Source organism: Corvus kubaryi, unplaced genomic scaffold (assembly GCF_017639235.1).
Source record: "Corvus kubaryi isolate FWS band 111438036 unplaced genomic scaffold, C.kubaryi_AGA036_p1.0 split1-131, whole genome shotgun sequence".
NCBI lineage: Eukaryota > Metazoa > Chordata > Aves > Passeriformes > Corvidae > Corvus > Corvus kubaryi.
This window is the reverse complement of record NW_024582073.1, coordinates 3,801,443-3,826,932: the sequence shown is the minus strand read 5'-3', so window position 1 is coordinate 3,826,932 and position 25,490 is coordinate 3,801,443. Positions and strand designations below refer to the sequence as shown.

General features: G+C 38.8%; 1 protein-coding gene and 1 long non-coding RNA gene across 3 annotated transcripts in view; one reads left to right on the top strand and one right to left on the bottom strand.

Moving 5' to 3' along the window:
- TRMT9B (tRNA methyltransferase 9B (putative)) overlaps window positions 1-25,490 on the top strand; it is a 119,253-nt gene that overhangs the window by 74,654 nt on the left and 19,109 nt on the right. The window contains exon 3 of the mRNA XM_042052980.1: window positions 17,127-17,272. Within this exon, the coding sequence (XP_041908914.1) occupies window positions 17,247-17,272 (26 nt within the window). The 5' untranslated portion in view covers window positions 17,127-17,246. The remainder of the gene's footprint in view (window positions 1-17,126; window positions 17,273-25,490) is intronic.
- On the bottom strand, window positions 5,355-25,458 carry LOC121676462. 2 transcript variants are annotated; one of them, XR_006020471.1, is made up of 4 exons: window positions 25,279-25,458; window positions 17,586-17,659; window positions 14,730-14,822; window positions 5,355-7,450 (listed from the first exon to the last, which is right to left on the bottom strand). It is a non-coding gene; the product is annotated as an uncharacterized LOC121676462 (long non-coding RNA). The 2 variants fall into 2 exon arrangements; XR_006020472.1 differs by lacking the exon at window positions 14,730-14,822.

Genomic DNA, 25,490 nt, shown 5'->3' with positions numbered 1-25,490 from the left:
TCCCTTCCCTTCCCTTCCCTTCCCTCCCCTCTTTCCAACCATTGCTATGTTCTTCTGATGAAATTTTGCAGAATTTCTGTCAAAAATTAAAAAGGAGTGGGACCAATTTGATCAAAAATCAGTGACCTTGGAGATCATTAGACTAAACGGGAGTAAACTGGAAAAGCGTCTTCGTGACATAAAACTCAAAATGCAGAGATAATTGTGTTACCTGTCACAAATAGGATGACTAAAGGTTAATCACATTAAAAATGAAAACCTAGTAAGGATGGAAGAAACAATGATGGGCAGAGGAATGCTGCTAAACTGATCAGATGAAACAGGATTCTGCATCAGCAAATTCCAGAGGACAATCAAAGGAGATTGATTTACCATTGACCCTGGCCTGAAGGCCAAGAAAAGAAATCAATTGAAATGCCTCTTCGTAGAAAGCCATGAAACCTGAACAGAGTAATTGCCTAAAAGGTAATGGGTCTTGCTGTGGGAAGTAAAGGATTTTACTTTAAGAACTAAGTGAAATAATAGAATCATAGAATGGTTAGGTTTAAAAGTGGTCTCAAAGATCATCTAGTTCCACCCACCTGCTGTGAGCAGGGACACCTCCCACTAGACCAGGTTGCTCAGAGCCCCCCATTCAACCTGGTCTTGAACACTGCCAGGGGTGGGGCATCCACAACTTCTCCAAGCAAACTGTTCCAGTGCTTCACCAGTTTGACAGTAAAAAAGGCTGTGTTTTAAGAAAATTGTAGGAATATGTCAAACGTTTATTTTTTGTTTAGTGGGAGGACCTAAGGCAGGAGAAGAGAGTGATGAAGGTAGACTGGAGAACAAATGTAGGAAAATAGAAGGAAAATGAGGTAAAAGGGCCTTAAATTTCAAAGCCTGTACAACAGTACTATTATGGAATAGTACAGGCCTTCTGTACAGTGTGAAAAACAGTAACACTTAAAAAGGTGTAGTAGATGAGGAACACAATGAAAGATCCAATTGTGCTGCTATGAAAAAGTCTAGTGGAAGTTTTGAAGTGTAAATTAGTAAGTAGGAGTAGAAAGTTGGTATTACTTCTGTATGTGGCATTTGGTACTTCCCACAAAGGAAGGATATGAATTTTATATAACAAGTCTTAGTCATGAATGCTTCTTGCTGAAAAGCATTCAGAATGAAGCACCTGTATCAAGCCTATCTTCCACCTTCTTAGTGTGTACTCCTAATATCCCTTTGCACTTACTCAACTGCACATAGATTATTTTGTTTCTCTGACACAAATTTTTGCTATTTAAGATTAGTTCAGGAGAGTTTTACAATCAGTGACTCATGCAGTACCTGAGAAAGTTCAAGTGAGTTAAGTCAATAAAACCTACCTGACTGGTAAAATGACTGTAAACTGACAGTGGAATTACAGTATTTGCAGAGAAAAAATTAGTGAGAACTCAGAGAACTGCAACAGTTAGAACGTTTGAGAAAATGTCTTATAATGGCATAATTAAAGATAATAAGATAACTGAGAGGTGACTTGATTATGGCACATAAATTCCAGGAAAATGTAATCAGGTAGTAATATTCTCAGTCTAAAAAAATTACACCACAAGCCTCAGCATCTGGGAGTAAAAACCAAACAAACCTGTAATCAGATGTAAAAATCACATTTTTACCAGTGTGGGTGATAAACTTTTGCCATGAACTGGATGCTTGATGAAGTATGATATTTTGTGAAACGTAGGTAATAGGGCTTGTTAGAGATGTAAATGAAATGGCTTAGCCTGTGATGTCCAGAGGGGTGTGATCAGATTACTTATGGTCTCTGAACAGTACACCATAAAATATTTTTAAAGGTGCTTGATCTTCAGTTGAAAAATTATGATGGTCCACACATCCAGAAAGAATGAAAACTATCTGACAGAATGCTAAAGAAAGCCAAGTTTATAGTGAGGTAATACCTCACTATGGGAGAAAGTATTAAAAATGGGAAAGTACAGTTGTGTCTATATATCGTCATTTTAATGGATAGTCTAAAATACCCATTTTAACTTCAGAATCCTGAAGTCTGAATCTAGTAATTGCATTTTCATTCTTAAAATTATTAACATTTTCACAAATAATGTGGCAATTTTTGACATTAATTATGATGCAGTTATTTAAGCTTCTGTTCTATGGTGCATCTTGTGTTTCAAACACATTAAAATAAATAAGAAAACATTAAATTTCTATTTGTAATAGACTTGTGAGTTTTCAACATCTGATTTTTGAACTAGTGTAACCATGGTGGCTATTCCTACATGAAGAAGAATAAATTTATGATTCTTGTTATTAAAATGCCTTACTCCAGCTAAGGCTTTTAGCCTAGAAATTACCAGTGCACGACAAAGATTGCCCCTGCAGCTAAATTGACAGCTTTGATAGAAGAGATGGAGTTTGATAGATAGCAATGAGGTTATTGTAATGATGCTATGTGGTCTGCTGGATGAAACAGGACATAGGACTGTCCTGAATTATTTCCTGTGTGAACTGGGGGGAGTAGGGGGGTGTGAGATCCAGTTATGAAGGTGGACTACAGCCTACAGGAAATGCAATGTGAGTTCTCTCCAGCATTTCTTTATGGTGTGTGCATAAGCACTTTTGGGCCCAGACAGATGAATTATTTTACCTCAGGCACCCAACCAGAGTGTTGCTGTGTCAGATGTTACTGGGCCTGCTCACAAGCATTGCTTGGATGCTGTTTTGATTGTGACAGTACATGTTGTGTGACCACTTACACAAGAGCTGGAAGCTTACAAGGTTTTTAGGAGGAATAAAGAGTCTAATACCCTTTATATTCCCTATCAAACTAAAACCAGTTTCCTTAACTTCCACTGTGGATTCTCCCCAGTGTGAAACCTAGGGACAAATCACCATTGAATATACAATCACCTATTGTCCTTGTTCTACCAGAAGAGAGAAAACTCAGGCAAGCTGAGAGAAGTGGCTAAGCTTACATAAAACTCTTATATTAGAGCAGCAGTTGATGGTGGACTTCAGGGTGGCTTGCAAAGGATTTTGTTTTGAAATTCAGCTTGTCCTTATTTCGATGGAGGGCTTTTGAGTTGAGAAAGGGCAATCCCATGATAAATGGTGCTACAAATTGTGCTCTTTCTGAAACAGTCTAATCCCAGGTGACCAGTACAGTCTCTTGGCTAGCTCAGCTATCATCAAGTCTCACACTTGAATGAAAGCCCAGGACTTGTAATACTATAACAAAATACTCATGATGTTAAACGGATATTAGCTAAACCTCCTCCACTCCATCTTTCATCTCCTTCCTTTCCACTTTGTGTCTTCATTATTTTTCCAAATGTTATGGTTCTTACAGGCCATATGGTTCATGTTTGTAGGTGTAATGCCAAAGATAAATTTCCCTGTGTTTTTAAGTACATTTTAGAACATTTTCATAATGTTCAAGAAACCTAATAGGGCATAATTTCATCTTCCCTTTGAAGTCACTTTAGAGCATCTAAATGTTGGATTTATTTGGCCTTGCCTTCCCTTTTGGGTGTTATATCCACAGTAATTTTTAGCTTCTTCCCTCTCTTTTTCTCATTTACTTCTTACAGACTACTGTAGAACCAAAAAAAAAAAAAAGTTGAACATTCAGAACTGCTATTATTTTATTTTATTTTATTTTATTTATTTCATTTTCTTATTTAAAATTATAAATTCCTATATATAAGCAGATTAATGAGACCAAACTCACCTTGAGTGTAAGTGTTCTGTAGTTATAATCGGAGATTATATTTCTATTCTCCAGTTATACTGGAGAGGAATTACTTGCCGTGTCCTCTGTGTTGGGTTAAAATCTGTTACCTTTAAAATTGTAAAAAGTTTACATTTGACTTCAATGGAGGCAGGATATAATTCATTAATTACTGAAAATTAAATACTTAAAAGTAAGATTTTCCCTAGGAATGTAGCACCCACCAAAATCCTGCCATGGAAATTATGTGGCAGAACAAGCCCAGAACGTAAAAGAAGTTGTGGGTACTAGGAGTTATAAGAGCAAAATTCTCTCCTCTGCTCTAATATTGAATGATAATTTACAAAAGAACCCAAGAAATTGGTCTTTTCCTGTTAACGTGTAAATTTCTAATGAAAAGCTATATAAAATAATTAGAAAATCTATAGAAACTTGAATATCTGAAGCAATTTTATTAGTAATACCTGAGTCATGTACTATGGGGTAAGAGAGTTGTTTTGCAATGGGAGTGGTCATTTTTGATAAGATGAAGTTGCCAGTAGAACAGTAATGAATCCTTGTGGAACGGATTATTTCATTATGATCTGCTAAATTTTGCTCCTTTGACTTGTCTGGATTTAAATTTCCACATGACATGATTTTGTTCAAGTATTATCCAATATATTTAAATTAATAAAGAGCTAGTTGAATATTGGTCTTTCAGAAGAAAATAAATATCACTAGCTACAGTGCTTTAAACAGTGAATCAAGGCTTCCTCAGCTAGCATGAAATAATACTAATTATCATTGCTTATTTTTTTACATCCTCCTGACATAAAAATTGCATATTAAATAAGAAGATGGTAGATAATATATAATGACCTGTTGGTATATTAGGATGGCTATTGTTTTAGGTAGCAACAAAATTAATGAATAATTTTTTATCATATTAATATATTTAAAGATATTTCTCCTGCTGATCTTCAATCTTGTACTAATCATAGTTTGTCCAAGTAAAAGAATTTATTCTTTTCAAAGTGCAAGTAGAAAATTTAAGAGATAAATCAGCTTGTCTTTGGCTTCCACAGAAAGCTGCTTATTTTGCCTCATGCACAGTGCTGGACATGAAGATGCAGTTTGCTTTTGCCAGATAATGCCAAGCTTCCAAGAAAAAAAAATTTTACAATTCTTATTTAAATTTGATACAATTTCCATGTTGTTATTCAAGACACATTTAGAAATATTGCTGACCCCAGTGTAAGATTTGTGCAACCTAAGAGTACTTTGATCCAAATGTAAGCTGATACAGAGAAGTTTTGTAAGCCTGACAAGTGTAGGGTGTAGGGAAATTCCTGATCCCCAAATTCCAGCTTGATTATGGAACCACTAGTTTTATGACAGCCAAGGAACTACAACAGGAATGAGTGATACCTTGATTTATATTGGAATTTTCTGCCAGTGGTTGCAGCGTTTGGAAATACTTTGTTCATTAAATTTCTCTGAAGTCTCCCTGGAAGTCGATTGAAAATGAACTCATTCTTTAAGCTGTTTGCAAAAAAATTATACTTTACTCTGGGTTCTACTTGATTCTTGTATTTAGGGGTATCACCAGAATTTTAATTTATAAAAAATAAAAATAGAGAAAATATAAGGGTTTCAAGGATTTATTATAATTATTGAGGATCCTTATGTATATAAGCAAAAATAAGTGACTAAGTTCAGTAGAGGAACTGAAGACAATTAATGTGCTGTCAACTGCAGTATATCAAAACTGTTGTTCAGTGGATAATTCTTTTGACAAATTTTTTTTTTTTTGCCATGGAGCTCTGGGCAGCAGGTCAGAAACAGCAACACTTACTTGTCTAAGCACAAAATGTATTTGTAAATTGTAAATTGTGTTAGGTATTATGACAAAGGAAAAATGCCTGTCAATCACACAAATACACACACGTATTTATCGCACTGTTCTCAGTGCAGCTCTCTCAGGTTTACAGAGGGATAGGTAGGGATACAGGTGCTGTAAGCAGGATTAACTCACAGGAATATCAGACATTAGGCCTTGCTGTCTTCTGTTACTTGGGGGCCTAAGGGAGCCATGTAGGTATAATGAGAGCAAAGACACTAGATAATTTTAATATGCTTAAGTATCTCCATTCCAGAAGAACCTATTTGGTTTTATTATGGATACAGTATGCAATTTAGTTGATAATAGCAGCATTGAGCCTTGAAATTAAGCAGCACAGCTAAGGAAGGGCTGTGTGGCAAAATGTGTTTCATGTCTATAATTACAGACTTCAAAAACCCTCTCTTCCCTTGAAATCCCTTAAAGATTGCCATCTAAAGGGAAATTTCTATAACTGAGTTGAATATTGCATATTTTCAAAACTCATGCGGGAGAATCACAGTAATGTAAGCAACAGTAACTCTAAGATTGTTGTATTTACAATTATTTTTGCAAGAATCACCTTTTCCCCCAGGAAGGCAACAGTGATCATGATGCATTCTCTAGAAAGATATCCAAATGTTTCTCAGTGCATATCACCTGCAGCTCTAGGTCTAATTACACATTTTCACTATCTTCTTGTAATAGCATTTGTGTTTTGTAGAAGGCTGAAGATAATTCATGAAGGAATTTTCTTCCAATCATGTTAACATCCATTCACACAGCTGCTTAAAAGGATTTTAGCAGGAGATGCTATTCACTAGGATGCCTCAAAAAATTGGATTCTGCAAAATGTACCCATATGAAAATCTTTATGCACATGAGCAGCTTCACTTGAACAGTGACTATCATTCAACAGTTACAGAACTAAGTTCATGACTGAAACTTTTTAGTCCTATAAAGTTGATAGTTATTTCTCTGGTGTTGGTAGTTATGACTTCAGGGTGGTTGAAGAGGAGCAGAGCATAAATCTAGGCTTTCAAAGCTTAATTCTACAGCTCCTTAATTCTTTCAAATACAAAAATCAGCGAAGTATTTCCTGATGTGTTTTGATGTTGGAATATCATATTTTCCTCTGGTCATTAGATGTGGCCTTGTGCTCATACTGTAGGACTGCAGGACATTAACCAGGAGTGTAGTGTGACATCTTGGAGAAGCAGTAGGAAGGAATCTGCTGCCTCCTGCCCACTCCTTCAATGAAGGTGTTCTGAAGCCCAATACAGTATTTCATTTCTATTTATGTATTCTCTCACTTTGCCTGGGAAGTTGCTCTTAGATCTGTAGGAGGAAACAGACATTTTGTGACATACACGTCTCCCAGAAAAGCCATGAGAGCCTATTATTTCTGTACAGTGAGTATAGACACAACCAGAAATGGGACCTAAATCCCATAATGTAGCCTGAGGCCAGTTCTTTTTAGGGATGTATATGTCAGAATATGTGGCAATAGGGAGTTGAGATGAAATGCTGTTACAGTTGTCTCTGTTATTGACTGCTGGTTTGGCTTGCAGTGTGTCTGTGCAGGCACTTTAGTTGAGATGACAGTCACAGGAGTACAGCTGTTCTGCTTTGAGGGACAGCTCATCTGAAGCAGACAGATGCTCTGAGCCTGAACTGTGGGCCCAGCTGGATGCTAGCTGGCTTCTTGCTGGTCAAACATCTCAAAGTCAGGCATACTGGGAGGTGCAGCGCAGAGACACAGATGTCTGAATAAGCTCAGTCAGGCTCCAACTTGCAGTATTAGCTGGAGTTCAGGGCTGCCCCTTGTAGACCTCCCAACAGAGCATTCATTAGTGACAAACCTGAAGTTCAAAGAGGGACAAGAACAAAGTTTTCTTGAGGGAAAGGAGACGACAATTTCTTTTTGGGCACTTTGCTTTTTAGCTTAAACAGTGATGTGTTAATGCCTGGAACAGTCTTGAGGCAGCACTGTGGCCCCAGTCAGTGTTCTGGGAAATAAAAAGCCATGATGTCCAAGTGACTCTGTGGCATATCTGGGCTTGTGTGTTACTCATGCACATCTGTCCTGAACTCCTGAAGCTACCCAGGCAACTCCCTATGTAGGTAAAAAGTAAAAGATTCTTAAGGGGACAAAAACTCTACAGCAAATGAAGGAAAGGGTTTTCTGGTTATACTGGTTGTGGATGAGGACGGAAGGTAGAGTTTTTTTAGTAACTAAAATATTTTAGAACAAATGTGTTTGTTCTTTTTAAGCACAATATATTGTCTGAGAAAGCCAGGTTGGCTTCTGTGTAGAAGTTACGTGGGAGACCTTTTCTTCTCATTTACCCACAGATATTTAATGGCATTAGATAGCATTCAGACACAATTGTCACTGATTTGCTTACATATTCTGGAGACCAGAGAAAGTACCAGATGAGCAGTGAGGGTTGTAGTATGTAGTTGTTTCGTATTTGCCTTCCTGCTTAGCTTGAGCACTGCCAAAGTTTCTTTCACGACTTTGAATAAATTGCTAGGGTATGTTATAAAAAACTTTGATATGAACCCATTAATAATCCCCAGGCAATGTCCAGTGAGGGAAGCCCCGAGGATTTCTTAAAATTAAAATACTGCACAGAGGATTGGATGACATACTGTAAAAACACTTGGAATCTATCAAGAACTTTATGATACAGACCACCTTATGATACAGACTACTGACATCTTTCTTTTTTTCCTATGAAAAAATATTTCCTATTTTCATGTAATAATTGAATATAATATGTAAATTTGGTCCTTTATTGTATGTTTAGAAGTGGCTGTGTAGTCTCCATCACTAGCAGGACTCCAGTAGTTCCTCATCTGCCAAAAACAGAAACATATAGCTCATACCTGAGGTATGGTTTAGAAACTGAGACATGTTTCCCTGTAAAGTTCATTTTTGCCACGAGTTAGCTACAGCTTCCTCATTATCTCCTGTTTCTATAACCCTTCTTACCACTTTATTCTGTCTCCATTCCAGAGGACTTTTTGAGTATAACCTGTGAGACCCTTTCCTCAGATTCAGAAACAGCTGCTTCACAAATTAGTAATTGTCATAATTCTTACTGAGAAGTTTCTGGGCATCGAAAAAAGGCTCCCACTCATTGTTGACATGCAAACTATAGGATATTGCAATTAAAACCTTCCCCACTGCTTCTCTCCTGTGAAAAATGCTGTGTGTGCAGCAGGTAGGCTAGCAAGGAAAATCAGTCATATGAGGAGGTTTGTCTGCTTTAGTTGAGACTGGGCAAAGAAAATTTTGGCTCGAATGGCAGATGATGTGTAACATACGATTTCTTCTTTTGTTTAAGGAAAAATAAATCCTAGTAACCCATCAGTTCCAGACTAGTCTCAGAAAAAGGTCTAAGGACTTTCATGTCTTCTGTAGTGAATTACATATTTATGTTCAAATCTATTGGACATTAAGAAGAAAAAAAATCGAAACCACTTGTCAGAAATGTCAGTTTCTATTCAATAAAGCTTCATCACAGTTGTTACAATTCTGTTACTCCCCTGCATGCCAAATCAACAGAAGAGCTTGAAAAAACAATCAAACACACATTCCTAAAAGATTATTCTTGTTTGAATTAGCATCCAAGATTTTTCAAATAGCAAAGCCCACATTAGGATTTTTATAAATTTCTGTTCATGAGGCTCTCTTGTGTTAGATTTAAGTAGGCTACATACAATAGCTTTTTATTTTTGTAAAGTACTGTGAAGTCAGTCAGAGCCAGACGATATAATTAGTATTTCTTATTCCCTGGACAGTCCCAGTAAGGCTGTTACTAACTTTGATAACATCATGAAGAGTGACTCAGATACACTTCCAGATAATTTTCCATTGAAATTGTATGCATAATTTCTATTATTAAAAAAAGGCAGATAATTAATGGCTCTGATTTGATTTAAAATATTTAAGCCTTGTTAACTCTTCCAGATAATTTTACAGAAATAATAAAATGAAAATGAAATGTAAAACTCTTAATTGCTGGATATCAATTATAAAATGATTAATTTTTCATTAGGATGCTAATGTGAGCTTTAAGAAGCAGCTTAGGTAGGGGGCAAGATAGAAAATTTGACCAATACTCTGGCAGAGAACAGTGTGGAGACAGAAGGCTATATGACTTAGTAAAGGGACTTTGGCTAGGAATGCAGATGGGTTTATTCCTTAAGACAGATACGGTGCTTGTCATTGAAAGCTCTGCTCTTTTAGACATTTATCTGTCTCATGGCACTAACAGTTTGGCATCTGCCAAAGCTCATCCATATGGTGAGATTTAACCACATAAGGATGGCATTCATGGAAGATAGCACATGGCTCTTGTCCTCAGCTGGCTTCTGGAAAATGTGAAAAATGGCATTTGTGGTTTTAGGAAAAAATAATTCTACCTTTTTCTAGGGGTTAGATTTCCAAATCTGAAGTATTTGGCTCTTTGTCTACAGAGAATTTTCTGGAAAAGTCTAATGCTATTATTTCAGAAATTTAGCCTTATATTCAGGCATTCAATAAAGCTGTCTTTCAATGCTCTTGTCTGACACAGAGAGCTTGTGCTCAGAGTCTCCCTGAGGTTCAGTGCAAAGTTTCCTAGAATAGAATTTAAGTGAGCTAGGTCAAATGCTGAATGTGGGCTACCTAAGAGTGTGGATCTCCTTGGTAATTAAACTATAACCTCTTTACTGCAATTCAGCTCAGGGTGGTGAACAAAAAGGTTAGATACGGGTGTCAGAGCTGTTAGGGACTTAAAACATGTCAACAGGCAGACAAGGCTAAAAGAAAAGACTCGGATCCCATGAGTAATCACCATGCCTGAAAATGCAACCTTACACATTTGTGGTAGAAAGCAAGGGTTGAAAAAAGTAGCCTGAGGCTGTAGAACAAAAGGTTGTCTCTAAGAAGGCACCAAAGGGATGGGAAGCTATAAGACAGCTATTGTCTCAGATGTTAAAAATAGGGATTTTTATTTGCAGCTACAACAGAGCTTGCTTCTCTGTTCAAAAATTTTACTGAAAACTCACTAGAAGATGAGAAAACTCACATTCTTTTGTTTCTTTCTTTCTGTCACTGATGCTTCATGCTTAGTGAATGTCTACAGTGAAATTACTCATGTATCTGTAGATTGCTTTGTAAGGGGACATCTTTCTGACTAAACTGCTTTGAACACTAATGACCAAAGAATGTGGTATTTCAACATGCTTCTGTTCTTTTCTTTTATAGAACCACAGAATCACTAAGGTTGGAAAGGACCTCCATGGTTGGGTCCAACCATTAACCCAGCACTACTATGTTTACCATTAAACCATATGCCCAAGTGCCACATCCTCACATCTTTTGGACATTTCCAGGGATGGTGATTCCACCACTTCCCTGGGCAGCCTGTTTTAATGCTTGACCACTCCTTCAGTGAGGAAATTTTTCCTAATATGCAATCTAAACCTATGCTGGAGCAACTTGAGGCCTTGTCTTTTCACTTGTTACCTGGGACAAGAGACCAACCCTGACCTTCCTACAATCTCCTTTCAGGTAGTTGTAGAGGGTGGTAAGGTTCCCCCGAGCCTCCTTTTCTCCAGGCTAAACACTCCCAGCTCTCTCAGCCACTCCCCATAAGACCTGTGCTCCAGACCCTTCACCAGCTCTGTTGCCCTTCTCTGGACTTGCTCCAGCACCTCAATGTCTTTATTGCAGTGAGGGGCCCAGAGCTGAACACAGCACTCGAGGTATGGCCTCACCAGTGCAAAGTACAGGGGGACAATCACTGCTCTGGTCCTGCTGGCCACACCATTGCTGATACAGGCCAGGATGCCACTGGCTTTCTTGGCTGCCTGGGCACACCCTGGCTCATGTTCAGCTGCTGTTGACAAGCACCCCCAGGTGCTTTTCTGCTGTGCAGCTTTCCAACCACTCTTCTCCAAACATGTAGTATTGCATGGGGTTATTGTGACCCAAGTGCTGGACCCGGCACTTTGCCTTTTTGAACCTCATACCACTGGCCATGGCCTGTCAATCCAGCCTGTCCAGATCACTGTGCAGAACCTTCCTGCCCTCCAGCAGATCAACACTCCTGCACAACTTAGTGTCATCTGTGAACTGACTGAGGCTGCACTCGATTCCCAGATCATCTGTAAAGATGTTAGACGGGACTGGCCCAACACCGAGCCCTGTGGAACCCCAGTAGGGACTGGCCGCCAGATGCATGTAACTCCATTCACCACCACTCTCTGGGCCTGGCCATCCAGACAGTTTTTCACACAGTGAAGTGTACATCTGTCCAAGCCATGAGCAGCCAGTTTCTCCAGGAGAATGCTGTGGGAGACAGAATCAACAGCTTTGCTGAAGGCCAGATAGACAAACATCCACAGCCCTTCCCTCATCTATTAGGAGGGTCACTGTATCATAGAAGGATATCAGGTTTGTCAAGCAGGACCTAATCCCATGCTGGCTTGGCCTGATCCCCTGGTTGTCCTGTATGTGCCATGCAATAGCACTCAAGATGATCTGTTTCATAGCCTTCCCTGGTACCAAGGTCAGGCTGACAGGCCTGTAGTTCCCTGGCTCCTCCTTCTGAATCATCTTGTAGATGGGTGTCCCATTTACTAAATTCCAGAAAATGGGGCCCTCTCAGTTAGCCAGGACTGCTAGTTAATTGTGGAAAGTGGCTTGATGAGCACTTCCACCAGCTCCCTCAGTACCTTTGGATGGATCTTATCTGTCCCCATGAGCTTGTGTGGGTCTAAGTGATGTAACAGGTTGTTGACCAGTTCCCTTTGGATCATGGATTATGGGGACTTCATTGTGCTTCCTCTCCGTCTCCAGCTTTGGGGGCTGGGTACCCCAAGGACAACTGGTTCTACTGAAGCAGTCACTATGTACATCAGCCATTTTCTTATCTTTCGTCACTGTGTTTCCCTCTGCATCCAGTAAAGGCTGGAGAGTCTCCTTAGCCCTCCTTGTGTTGCTGATTCATAGAAATGTTTTTTGTTGTTTTTTATGGCAGCAGACAAAGTTCTAGCTGAGCTTTTGCCCTTCTATTTTTTTCCCTACATAACATCACAACATCCTTGAAGTCCTTCCAAGTTGCCTGCCCCTTCTTCCAAAAGTGACACAAATGAATATTTCAACAAAAGAATAGACCAAACTTGCCACATCAGCTATAATGGCAGCAAAGTCACTTCTTTAGGTCAAGCAGCAGTATCCTTCTAATAGCCAAGGAAAACAACTTCCTCTATCTAGCCTTTATGGATGTTATATTTTCTTTTTTGAGATGGTCCCTTCTAAGAAGTATATATGTACCACTTCCCCTTCCTTCTTTGCTGGTAAGCCTATGTTTCTTATAGAGCAGAGCCAGCTCTTCAGGATCTATAAAGAGGCATATTTTACAAAGGCATATATTGCCTTATTGAAGGTTCTGAAAGGATTTTTGTTGATCTGAGTGACACATTGGTCAGAGATGGGAAAGAACGCCTTCTTGTGTTGTTGTAAATGATTTATGAACCCTGGGTTTTCATGCCACGTTAAAAATTCATATGAACATTAGATTTAAAATTTAATTATCTGAACTAGCTGAAGCACTTCTTCAGGCTTGTAATTGGGCAGATATATAGCACTATACACAGCAAGGGAGACCTGGGACTTGTGTCCAGATCATCAGATGTATTATGTAGCCTACTCTCATTGACAAAGAGTCTAAATTTGGTACTTGAATAAACAACTTGGTATCTCCCTTTAATCATCCAAATACAGAATATGTCAATAATTTATTTTCAATCTCAGACAACCTGATTTTGCTAAATTTCTTTAGACACATTTGGATAAGTAGCCAGTAACAACTTACTTAACTAGAAAGCACTACTAAATGTGAGTGGTGATAGTGAAATCTGACCCTGCATTTGCTCTTTGCTATCTTTCTGGTTTTGGAAAAATTATAAAACAGTTACCTTTGCACTTAATTGTCTTTCTTACTCAAATCACACAGCTTTGTTGGGCTATATTCCTCTTGACCAGAGTCATCTGAGCACGTTATTGAAGCACACTAAACATGTGCTCCAATTTAATTTGTTCAATTGGCTTTTTAGCAGACAGTACAAGGAACCCCTGGTAGGCAGATCATCCCACCTTTTAAAGAGTGTGACAAACTGCCTGTCTCTCTTTCCCTGCTATCCATATGGGAGTATGGACTGTTAGGTAGATAAGTATACCTGGTCAGACAGGGAGTTTAAGGGGTACCAAGTTAACAGAGATGAGTCCATCAGAGATGTATTTTTTTTTTTTTTTAATTGAGAAATCAGAAAGGGACCTATATGGTCCTATTTTTTCTATAATAGCAAAATATTGGCAAGGAAACTGTTAAGGAAAGATTCTGCTAGTATTCTCTTAAATTCCTAACAAAATAAAATTATTGACTGTGGAAGTAAATGGAGTGATCCAATCATCATTTAAAACTTTAACCAAGATGGCAAATTAAATATTTTTTTTATATGTGCTTATGGGATTTAATTAGCTAAAAACTTCTCTGAGATTCCTGGAATAAGAAAGCTGATAAACTGAAAAGCTTCAGTGTTGCCAAAAGGAGTAGCTCTTTTAAACATTTGGTTTGAGAATTTGTGTGGGCTGGAGGAAAACTCAGAGTTATACTGTCTTAATTGTACTTAAATTTGAAATCCTAGGGATACAGTCTTCTAATATAGAGGTGTTATAGCTTTGAAGGACCTGAGATAAAGGAAAATTAAACTATTTACAAATAAAGCTTTCTTGCATAAAAGAGAGAAAGCAATAACTGATATGTGTAATGTAAATGTTTATAATTCAAATGTTCTCTGCCAGACTTTGTACAAAATATCAAATATTCAAAGATATTTAAGTTAATTGTTTATCTTGCTGCAGATGGTAAAGAATTGCTCCTTGTGGTAGAGGTGAGAAGGACAATCACAAGTATGCACCTAAGTAGAAAGGAATGCACCCAGTTCTGTAATATAAATTTATAGCTCTTGACTTGATGGTCATTTAAGGCATCTCTTGCTAAGAAGGGGCTGCTTGTGTAAGAGGAAGCTGCAGTTAAAAGGAGGTATCAGATATTGCACTTTAGTTCTCAAAGAATATACTGTGGTTGTCACAAGACTGGCAGTTCTTGTCCTCTTGGTTGATGATCTTGTGATTTTTGATGTGGTCTTCTTCTCCATGGAGCCTTGTTATCTCTGAAAGAAAGTGTAACTAGCTATGAGCCTGTGCACTTACATCTCCTTTGAGGAAACAAGGGTAATAAATGAAGCAGCACAACAGTGGCATGTACTGACCAACCTTCCTGGCAGCAAGAATCAGTTTGTTAGATGTAGCTTCCCTTGTGAAGACATTATAAAGGCTACAGTGTTGATTAGAAGGGCCTCACTGTAGGTGAGAATCTTGTCCCTGTCTTTCCTTATCTTTCAATGTCCTAGTGGCAGCCTTGGACTAGGAATGTACAGTCTGCTCTCTGGAGATCAGGGATCTCCTATCAGGATAATGGTCACTAAGAGTGGAGAATGTTACATGAAGAATGTGTCTGCCACTGACCAACATGAGGTTTGTGTTTCAGACCAATAATTTTTCTCTGATTGAGGCAAATTCTTTCAAAACTTGCCATCACTCCTCCTCAGAGTAGACAGATAGCCATTGCTGAAATACCATTTTTTTATTTAGAGCCCTGAAAATTCTCAGTAGTAAAAGAATAATAAAGATAAACCCGTGGGGCTTGAGGTATAACACAGGAATAGGTTTCCTTTTCCCTGTGTACAGTCACTTCAGAAATACATGCTGCCTGCACTGTGGGACCAGCCAGTCCTTTTTGAGTTAGGCCTATGCAGAGCAGAAAGTAAAGTTTGCATCAGCCTTAGAGTGACCCTTTGTTCCTAAGAGCTGTGCGTCCTGAATGCACACCAGCATGAGCTCTGAAAGGGTTTGTTCATATGATCTTTCTCCATCAGAGTACCACCTTCTCAAAAGACTCCTGCATAAGGTCACCAATACTCATGGAAAGGTTTCAGAGTCTTGAGGATATGTTTAAAAGGTGTGACACAACCTAGCTTTCTGCCATAATGCACAAGTTGCCTCCTTCATCCTGGCGTATTGGGCCCTTTGGGCTGGGTGTCCACTATACTGATCTCCAGACTCACATAAGAGGTTGAAATGTGAGAGCTGAGCTAAACAGACAGTGCAGAATCATGGGACTACTGGTGAATCTATACCCCTCATTCTACTCATATGCTTGAAGAGTGAGTCAGATGCTTAGATGATGAGTACAGGTTGAGAGTCTGTGTAGAATAGAAAAGTACAGTTAAATGAACAAATAAAACACATATACAAAGCAAAAACATTTCATTTGTAACAATACCAAAAAGAAATTAGGGAAAATATCATGACTCTTGGAGAACAGCACTGAAAATTTCTGATAAATGTTTGTTTCTATTATTAAAATATGATCTACATATAGATATAATTTAAGCCAAACTGTGGAGTAATACAAGTAAGACAAGAAATACTAATGCTGCAAAATAGTATTAAACTCCAACAAATTACATGTTTCCAAAAATATTTGAAGTTCATGTCCCAAGGAAAGCAAGTCAGATTTCTAGTTGGGCTGGTTGTAAGTATTTATCAAAGCAGCACAAGAATCTCAAGGAGCACTTCACATCAGTAGCAAGTGCAAATTTGGGAACAGAGGCTGGTCTTGTGATTCTTACTATGAATCAACCAAAAAGAACACTTTAAAAAAAAAGTTAAGACTCATAAATCCTAACATCCCTGTATTTTGCTGTCTGATCTGCTTTCTTAACTCCAGTCTAAATACGTCTCATATTGACTTAAGGGATATCTAGATATTCACTCAAATTAAGACAGTAGGATTCAGTTCAGTGATTACCTAAGGAATCCTGCCAGGCTTCCACACTTCTGCATAAAAGCACAGGTCTTATACAGTTCCTACATTGTATTTTCTTGTCTTGTGGGGATATTTCAGATGCACAGTCCTCTCTCTGTAGCCATCTAAGCTGAGATAGCTTCATCTGTGAGGAAGTAGTTGTAACTTTGGTTATGTAACTAAACATACTTTCAAGCAGATGGCTCAGCAGCATCCATTTGTCTGATTTAGTGGGAATTGTATATGTTGTGCAAGTGCAGACGTGGTTAGCAAGCTCATCCTTTACTGTGGATGCAGAACTAGTGCACAGCTATGTGACAAGTGTGATTGGTAGTGGGTGAACTTGTAGAAGCCAAACAACTTACTGTGTAAGCATATCCAGAGAAGCTAAAGAATTTCCCTGCTCCCCATCCCTCTGAATGCAATAACAATCAGCATCCTGGCCCTTACCAGACATTTTCCTTCAGGTCTTTGTTGCAATTCCTGTCAAAATACAGAGATGCCAACCTAAAGTCAACCTCTGCTCAAGAGCATTTTACACAGCTTTTCTGTTTAAAGATTTTGGGAGTACTGCATTTCAACCACATCTTTTTACTCCTTATGCCAGGTGCTTTTCCTGCCACTGGTCACTCTCTTCAGGCCTAAATGCTCCAGGTGAGATCAATGGAGGAACACGTTCATTTCTCCCTGCTGGCGACAGCAGTATGCTTCCAAAGGAGAAATCCGAATGTTCTTGGAAAGTAAGCTCTATGGGTAAGTCTAAAATGGCTAACCATTTCAAAGTCTGCTAAAGTTCTGTTGTGTATTTTGGGTGATCTTACTGGTATTAGGATCCTTCAGAGGCACAAGGAAAGTGAACCTACAGCTTTAGTGAACTAAAGAAGGTGTATTTTCAAGATGAGAAGTGAAATTCAGAAAGACAGTTTGTTATAAAAAGTGAAAAAAAAGCGTTATAAACAATTAAGTGGAAACCTCTGTTAAAGACCCAGCTGGAAGTTACAGGCAACTCCCTTCAAACTGGAAATAGTTCCATAATATAAAACCAGGATAGCAACTCAGTACTTACTGCCCCTGTGAGAACAGTGAATCCCCCTGCTCCGCATGGGTCTTCTTGGGAAGTAAAGCTGAGGGAGCTATTGCCTGGAACAAAGATGAGAAATTCCAAGTGAGGTAGTGTTCTTTTGTGCCTGAAATTGCAACAGACTGGAATAACAGTTCAGCAGCCTTGTCAGGATTTTCCCCAAGATTTTTCTCCTTTCTGGAGAAGGAAAAGGAAAGTTATTAAAAAGTTTCAGATATGGAAAGAGAGTAAGATTCCCAGGACCTAGTAAATGACTTAATTCCTATCCAGAGCATAGCCTAGGGATGCTTTTGCAACACCTGCACACCTGCAATTCTGTGGCCTGGAGAGGGGGCACAGGGATTTAGGAGAGTAGATTGTGGGTAGTATATGATATACAGTCTTTTCTTCAGCCCCACACAGCCAAATTTGAAGACTTTCTGATCTTTTAATCAGATATCTTTCACAGCATTGGCTGGAGACCCTCTTTTGTGAACAACTTATTATACGAAGTTAGAGCTGGCCTTTAAGAAAGATCTTTGAGGTGTGGTCTCTGGAATGCCACATCATTGTTCTTCAGCACTCACTTCCACTTCCACTTGCATTTCTGAATCTGAGTTTCCTCTTGCTCATAGGAGGGTGCAGAAAGCTAGATTCTGGAATGAGGTGGTCGAGGTAGAAGTTTTTGGTGGGACTATGATAAACATGGATAGAGATTTGCCCATCCTATCCCCCTGCGTGGAGACCCATAACAACAATAGGAGTTCTTCCCAGATCTTAAGAAGCTCCTATTATTGAGTTAATTGTTACGGTTGAGAAAAGGGCACATTTTTTTCTAAGTCTGTTCCTCTGGACTGAGAGGACTCTGCAACTCTTCAACACGTGCTTTGCTTGGATTTGTTTTTAGTAATGTTCTCTTCATTTTTTACAGCATTTTTTTTTCCAGATATCTTTTCATATAACTAAATTAAACTAAAAAAGAAGGGAGAGAAGAACAGTTTGCCATGAAGCATAAGACACTTCACTTTGTTAATTTAACTTAAAAATGGGCAAAGGTAAAGGTCCTGGAATATAATGGATCTATGAGCCATCTCTAAGAACTGGTTCCAAAAAAATTCCTTTCCATCAATCCATTTCTAAATACAAAGGAATAGAAGAAACATTTTCAGTGTTTCACTGGATTGAGTATGCAGGAAGATTACCATGGGAATATGTTTAGAATATACTCTCAGTTTAGAAATACTGAGAACTCAAATTCAGATTCTTTGATGTTAACAGCTTTTCTTGCCATTACAGAATTTTTCTCTGCTTAGGATGGAAATTCACACTATTACACATACACAACTAAAGTGAGACTTTTCCTAGTTCTGATGCAGTTTAGACAAGTAGGTCTTACTGGAGCACACCATGTATGTTTTCTGCTTCTTGGTGATCAGAAGAATAAATTAGACTAATCTCCCTGCCACCTCCTCTTCCCCCCATGAAATGGGCTGATGGATAAGAAAACAGAGCTCAATGCTTTGGGTCAAAATGAGCACTTTGGGCTATTTGATCCTGAGAGTTATAGGATATGGGTATGCATGGGAAGAATAGGAGCCCTAGGTACTATGGAGAAAAGACAGAGAACTCTACAGCCCCAGAAAAACAGTTTCTGCTGGGAGCTTAGGGTACCAGAGATGTGACATATTCTCAGTAGTTCAGGTAGCTAGTTCAGAGGAGAAAGACAATATTTAAGGTCCTAGTCTAAACTCATCTTCCAGCTGAGGAAAGGAAGATATAAGAAAGATGCACATGGTCTTGCTGTAATGGATCTTGGTCTGCTGTGAATACGAGGAGACTGTGGACACGCCATCTTTCAATACTGCCCATGTGGCCACTGCCAGCATGACACATAGGCACTGCCTGCTAATGGTGTGTGATCCATTCCATGGAGGGACTGATGGGATGCTCACTTACTGTATTTCTTTCTGTCTTGTACGATAGAGACTGGTTTAAGCAACATTTGAAAACGTTTGTTGATGGTTCTGTTTTTACAATGTTTAAGTGTTTCTTGTTCAATACACAAAAAGCACATGAGAACTGAATCACATGTACCCATTTCCAAACTGTGTGTGATCATCTGCACAGTATGAGAAACTGATAGCAGTCATTGCCTCTTTCAAGCTCGGTAATCAGACATCAGAATTGCCAACTGTATATTTTTCAAATTCTAACTAGATTTTTAATGCACGTGGTAAATGTCTGCCCTTTCAGAAACACAATTTCACTTCTCCCAAAATAAGCATTAAGAATACTAATGCAGGTCAAGTAGTTTATTGTTGGTATGAGCAGCACCATAAGTAACCCATAATTTGATTCTTAAATTAGTAACAAGTAGCTGCCATTGTATGATTTAAGATTCTTTAAACAAAAGAGAAGGCAGTAAGGAAATCAAAGAAAAGTTTCCTGAAAAGACAAAAGGAAAGAATGTTACAGCTGAGTTGCTTTTTTTGCTGTTTTTCTCCCATTGTGGTGGGAGAGCAAATGTGGAGGTGAGCCTCACATAAAGGATTGGAAAAGCTCTAAAACCTGTTGAGAACAAAGAAGCCCTGAATCTCGCAAGAACACTTTTGAGCTAAAAGAGCTGAATCTGAATGAAGAGTACTACCTCCAGTTCCCCATGTCTCTGGGGACAGCTGGTCAAAAGCCTGGTAAGACCCTGCTAGCAGAGTGTGCAGAGTCAAATTTGCCACCATACACAAATCGTTTCTCTGAACAATCTGCACCACACTGTTCTAGTCTGTTTTAAGCTGTTCATAAATTGAATATCTAACGCAGTCTGGGACAGGGGTCAGTGTCTAGAAAGCTAAGTTGATCTCTGGCTTATTCATGGACTTCATTTGTGTTTTTTGACAAGTAATTTGATCTTCTGTGACACAATGATTGTTATTAACTTACTAGAGGAAGCTATGTTTATGATTTCTGAAGAGAAGTAGAAGCATTAGGGGTAGCTTCCTTGACCCAGAAATGGACAAGAATCTCTGTTGTGCAAGTACACTATTTACTTTCTGTTCTCCCTCTTTTACCTTTACTTGTCTCTAAAGCTGAATTTCAGGTCATACTGGAGACAGTCAGTGAATTGAATTTTTATTATATGCTTCAATTGAGATCAAAATGTTAAAACACTGTAGAAAAGTAATCTTTATTTTTAGCCACAGAGAGGAAATGCATATACTTGAAAAGTCTGTCCTTGTGAAATGTCTGCAGCACTTTTGCAGAGGCAAGAAATGCAAGTACTAAGTGCTTTGTCATGAAAAGACACTTCCACTGAATAATAATTAGTCCTTGTAAGGAATAAACCCAACCCTCCTTCTCTGCATGCCAAATAAGGTCTTTGTGACTTCAGGATGCTTGGATGCAGCTCAGGGTCCAACAATATGCCACCCTAACCTCTATAGTATGTGCCTATCAGCAGTCCTGAAACACTTGTATTACTCTGCCTCCAGCATACTTAGGTGCAAAATTATGTTTTTTTTTGTCCTGTTTTGCATTTTTATTTTATTAAAAATTCTTTGTCCTTTTTCCACCACAAAAAATCCCAATGACTTCTGCTGCTGAAAACTGACATTACAGAACAAGAAAGAGGAAGGTTTGTATCAAAATGAAACCCAACAAGCCGGCTGTATCAGAACAAGATGTTCCCAATCTGACTGATAAAGTCAACAGCCTGTGTTCATCTTTCTTCCAAAATTTTGACTTAAATAAGCTAAAATATGTATGAAGTACAACTTACCAATGTACAGATTTTACCTATCCCTACTGTCACTTGGCAGCATTTTCAGCTGATAAAATTGATATATTAGGTCCATCTATAGGTCTGGGATTTGGAGTTCTACTTCCTGGAGAATAGTCTGTGGATCTACTTGGGCAAGATAGGATGTAGTAAAAATGACAGTACTGGCACATTAAGGAGTCCTGCATTTTTATGTGAATTTGTATTATTGCATTTCATAATAATTATTTTTCAACTAATTTTTCTGCAATACCACTACAGCTGTATCTCACTTTAGTCTCTGATAGTGACACAAGAAAGAAATTTCCCTCTTTTGTGGCCAGTTCTGCTTGCTTTACCTCTTGCAACAACTGTACTGAAATCACAAAGAAATCACGAAGACTCTTTCTAGAGAGGTGAATGGGAGTTGTCCTGTAAAGCTTGGTTGTACTTAAGTATTAAATAATAGTGCTTAGCACTTGTGCAACTTAATGCTTTATAATCTTCAAAGCACTTTACAACTCTTAACTAGTTAATCCCCACAGCAGCTTTGCATGGTAGGTTATGAAGGCCACACATTAAAAATCTCCCACGATACAAGCTTGACAGCATAGTAAGCCTATGGGAAAAAATACCTGCACAGTTATGTTCCTGAAGTCATGAGTGTTTAATTTTACTGGACTGTAACATGGCTTATGTTCAGTAAATTTGTTCTGCTTTCTTATCCCATTCAAAGTAAATCCATTATACCCTGCAGCATAGCTCAGCACACACTATTATCAAAATTTTGGGGATATTTTTTTATTATTAGAATTCCTGGAAGCAAATAAGAAGCAGAGGATATGATTTTTATTTAAGAATTTATTTCTATTTCCAATGATTGCAAAGACCATGTATGGGAAAGGGTCAGAAAGTCCCTAAAGATTGAAGCACTCAGGAGAGTAACTACCATTTTTAGCAACTTCTGAAAATTTGACTTTTGTGGTATTGAGATTGCCAGGAAAACAAAATATGTTTATACTCAATTTCACTGGGAAGCTTAAGCCTGTAGAGACCCCATTTCATTTGGGAAATAGGATGGTTTTTCTAGCTCAAATTTTCTTTGGATTTTCAGGTTCCAGAAAAAAAAAAAAAAAAATAGTTACTGCTAAAGAATATTGTATAGTTATTTCTTTAGCCTTTTCAGATATAAAATTTCCCATGAAGTGGAAATACTGCTTTTAGTTCACTGTAGTACTATCACAAACACCACTGTTTCCATCTTTTGTTAGTTTTGCTGGAAAACTTTTTAAAACAACTTTAAAGTTTGACAGTAACATTATATGTGAAGACCAAATTCACCAACCAAAGGTGTAAGTCATTAGCTCATGACTACCTCTCAAGCATCTGCATGAAAACAAGCCTCTCAAAGATGTTTGTTCTTTGTAAGACTTACTGTAGAGAGGAAACAACGTCTTTGACTGATGAGGCCTTCTTCCAACAGAAGCAGACATAAAGTAGAGTTTTTGTCACAAATTAAAAAAAAATCATCAGTTTTGCAGAATATCTACTGAGACACTGCAGCCTCATTTATAAATACAGCATGATCCTTCCCCTCCAAGGCACCCGGCAATTTAATGCCTCCTTTTGCTTTCAAGTACAACTGTCTCTTTGTAAAGCTTGTAATTTGAGAGCAGATCCTTTGTAATAAGGAAGCTCTATGATATCATGAAGACTGACCTCGATTCCTTATTTCTTCACTCCTTCAACCTGGAAACTTTTATTTCCTTGGTTTTCCTTCTCTTTTTTCCCTTGTTTTGTTTTTATTCCTTTTTCTTTTCTTTTTTTTTTTTTTTTCCCCCCTCACCTTTGGAGAAAAATCACAAATAACCTTTGAAGGAATAATTAGCAATTGCTGTAGCCCCTATGGTAAAAGCCTTTACCTGACTGACCTCAAAAGGTTATCTAAGGGTAAAGGTTTCAGACAGACCAGGGGAAGAACAATCTCCAGATGAGAGATGGTAAGGGATGAGCATAAAAGAGATGCTAGAAAGTAAAGGAATAAATGAATGGGAACACAAGAGGCAACATAATTAGCCAGTTTTACATGTTTGCCATTGCATAATTTCAGATGTTCCAAATGGAGCCTGGTATTCTGCAGACAAACTCATAATTAAGTACAGGGTTGCAATGCACATGCACAAGAGGTCTGAATTAAAGTTTCATGGGCAGCCTTCTGGCTTTCCCAATGTTTAGTCACTTAATTTAGTGACCTAAATCCTTTTTAATATAGAAAAAATTGATTTTAATAAGGCCTTTTAATTGTTTAGGGAGGAGGGGTTGCTACAGACTGTAATTTATTATGTAATTGTAGATGCATAGTACTTCAGAGGAAAAGGTATTCTATTTTCATTCTGTCTAAATTTGTATGATGAGACCATGATGAGACCTTAATAAATGTGAGGTTTGGTGGTTTTTTTTCCTAAAGTGTATTAAGCTGCATGGCTAACATCTATTTTAAATGCATCAGAAGCAGGAAGTCTGCAGAGAATCTGTAGGACTGATACATAACTGTAGTTTTAAGGAACGTCCAGGAAAGATTAGGTGGTAAGGGAAAAGGCTGTGTGAATTCCCCACAGTAGAGTTTTATGAGTCTACAACAGAATCTTTTTCTAAGAAGGTTGAATTGGAGGCAGTTATTTCAAACTGAAGAGCTTTTAAAATAAGTAAAGAATTACGTCAACAAATAGCACGGACCAGGTGGTATTCACACTTGAGGAATTTTACCTGAAGGAAGAATGAGGCAACTATGGCATTGTCTTCCAAAAAAGGTATCTGAAAGAGTCTGGGAATGGCAGGCCCTAATTTGTCTGTGCCAATTTAGCTGACAGTACATTACAGAATTAAATTAGCAGAATGTACATGGAAGTATGGAATAACAGGGACAAGTCAACACAATGTTTGCAAATGACATTCATGTCTTACAAATTAGTCAGAGCTCTTTGAGGGTGTTAAGATTAGTTATTATCTAGCTGTTGAATTCCTTCATATAGAGACCAAGAGTTTCATCATTACTCCATGACTGTGGTACATTTAATAGAATATTAGGTTTATGTGTTTTCATTACAGTTATTCTCATCTTGTTCTTACAATCTTTCCCCGAATCTTTTAGTTCAAGTGGGATTGTCAAAATAAAGGGAATGCATGTCCTTAAGTAATTTTGGCAGTTTTGAAAATCCCATCAATACACACTCACGTTCCTCATAATCCTGTCTCCAGGTACCTTAAAGCTGATTTGAGCAAAAGACTACTTGTAACAGTAAATAGTTCAATACATTCAGTGCTTTGTGCAATGTTGTCCTCAGTTCCCTGCCTGTCATGCTGGCTGGTATTGTTTCATTGCATTCTTCTTTACCTGTAATCTCTTACACATAATTTATAAGTTCTTGGGACAGGACTGTCTCTTTAGCTCATGTTTATAGTGCTAATTGAATCGGGGTCCTGGTGCATGGCTGGGGTTTTCTGTACTTGCCTAATAAACACCTGTAGGTATAAGAAAGTATAGAAACAATCTGCCATTTTTAGACTGCTTTAACAGAAATCAGTGCGGGAGTAGGGGAAGAAAAAAATATTCACTCTCAAGCGTCACAGGATAGGAAGACTAGCAGACAGGACCTAGTCACAAAGGTTAGCTTTGGGCTTAACCTTTAAATGAGTAAGGGCTGATCTTCCTTGGCCGCTTTTGCCATCGGCAGACAGCACGGCTCCCATCAACCTCGGCTCAGAGGAGCTCGGGGACCCTGCTACTCCCCCTGCCCCCAACCCCCCACTTCCTTGGCGGAGCATCCCACCGCCACCATCATCTCCATCAGCACCACCCTCCTCGCAGAAGACACCCAAGGGACGAGACAAGACCGCAAGGAGAAGAGTTAACAGGGAATTGATAACCCGGCCCTTTTTTTGCCTTACCCCGCCTCCTCCTGCTTGCGGGGAAGTGGGGGATCGGGACGCGCCGACTGGGGGTGGCCCCGGCGGAGAGGTGCGGGGAGGGCTCCTCTCCGCGCCGCTCCGCCGGGGGCCCCGCGGCCCGGCCGGTACGGTACGGCCCGGTACGGTACGGTACAGCCCGGCCCGGTACGCTACGGTACGGCCCGGTACGGTACGGTACGGCCCGGCAGGGC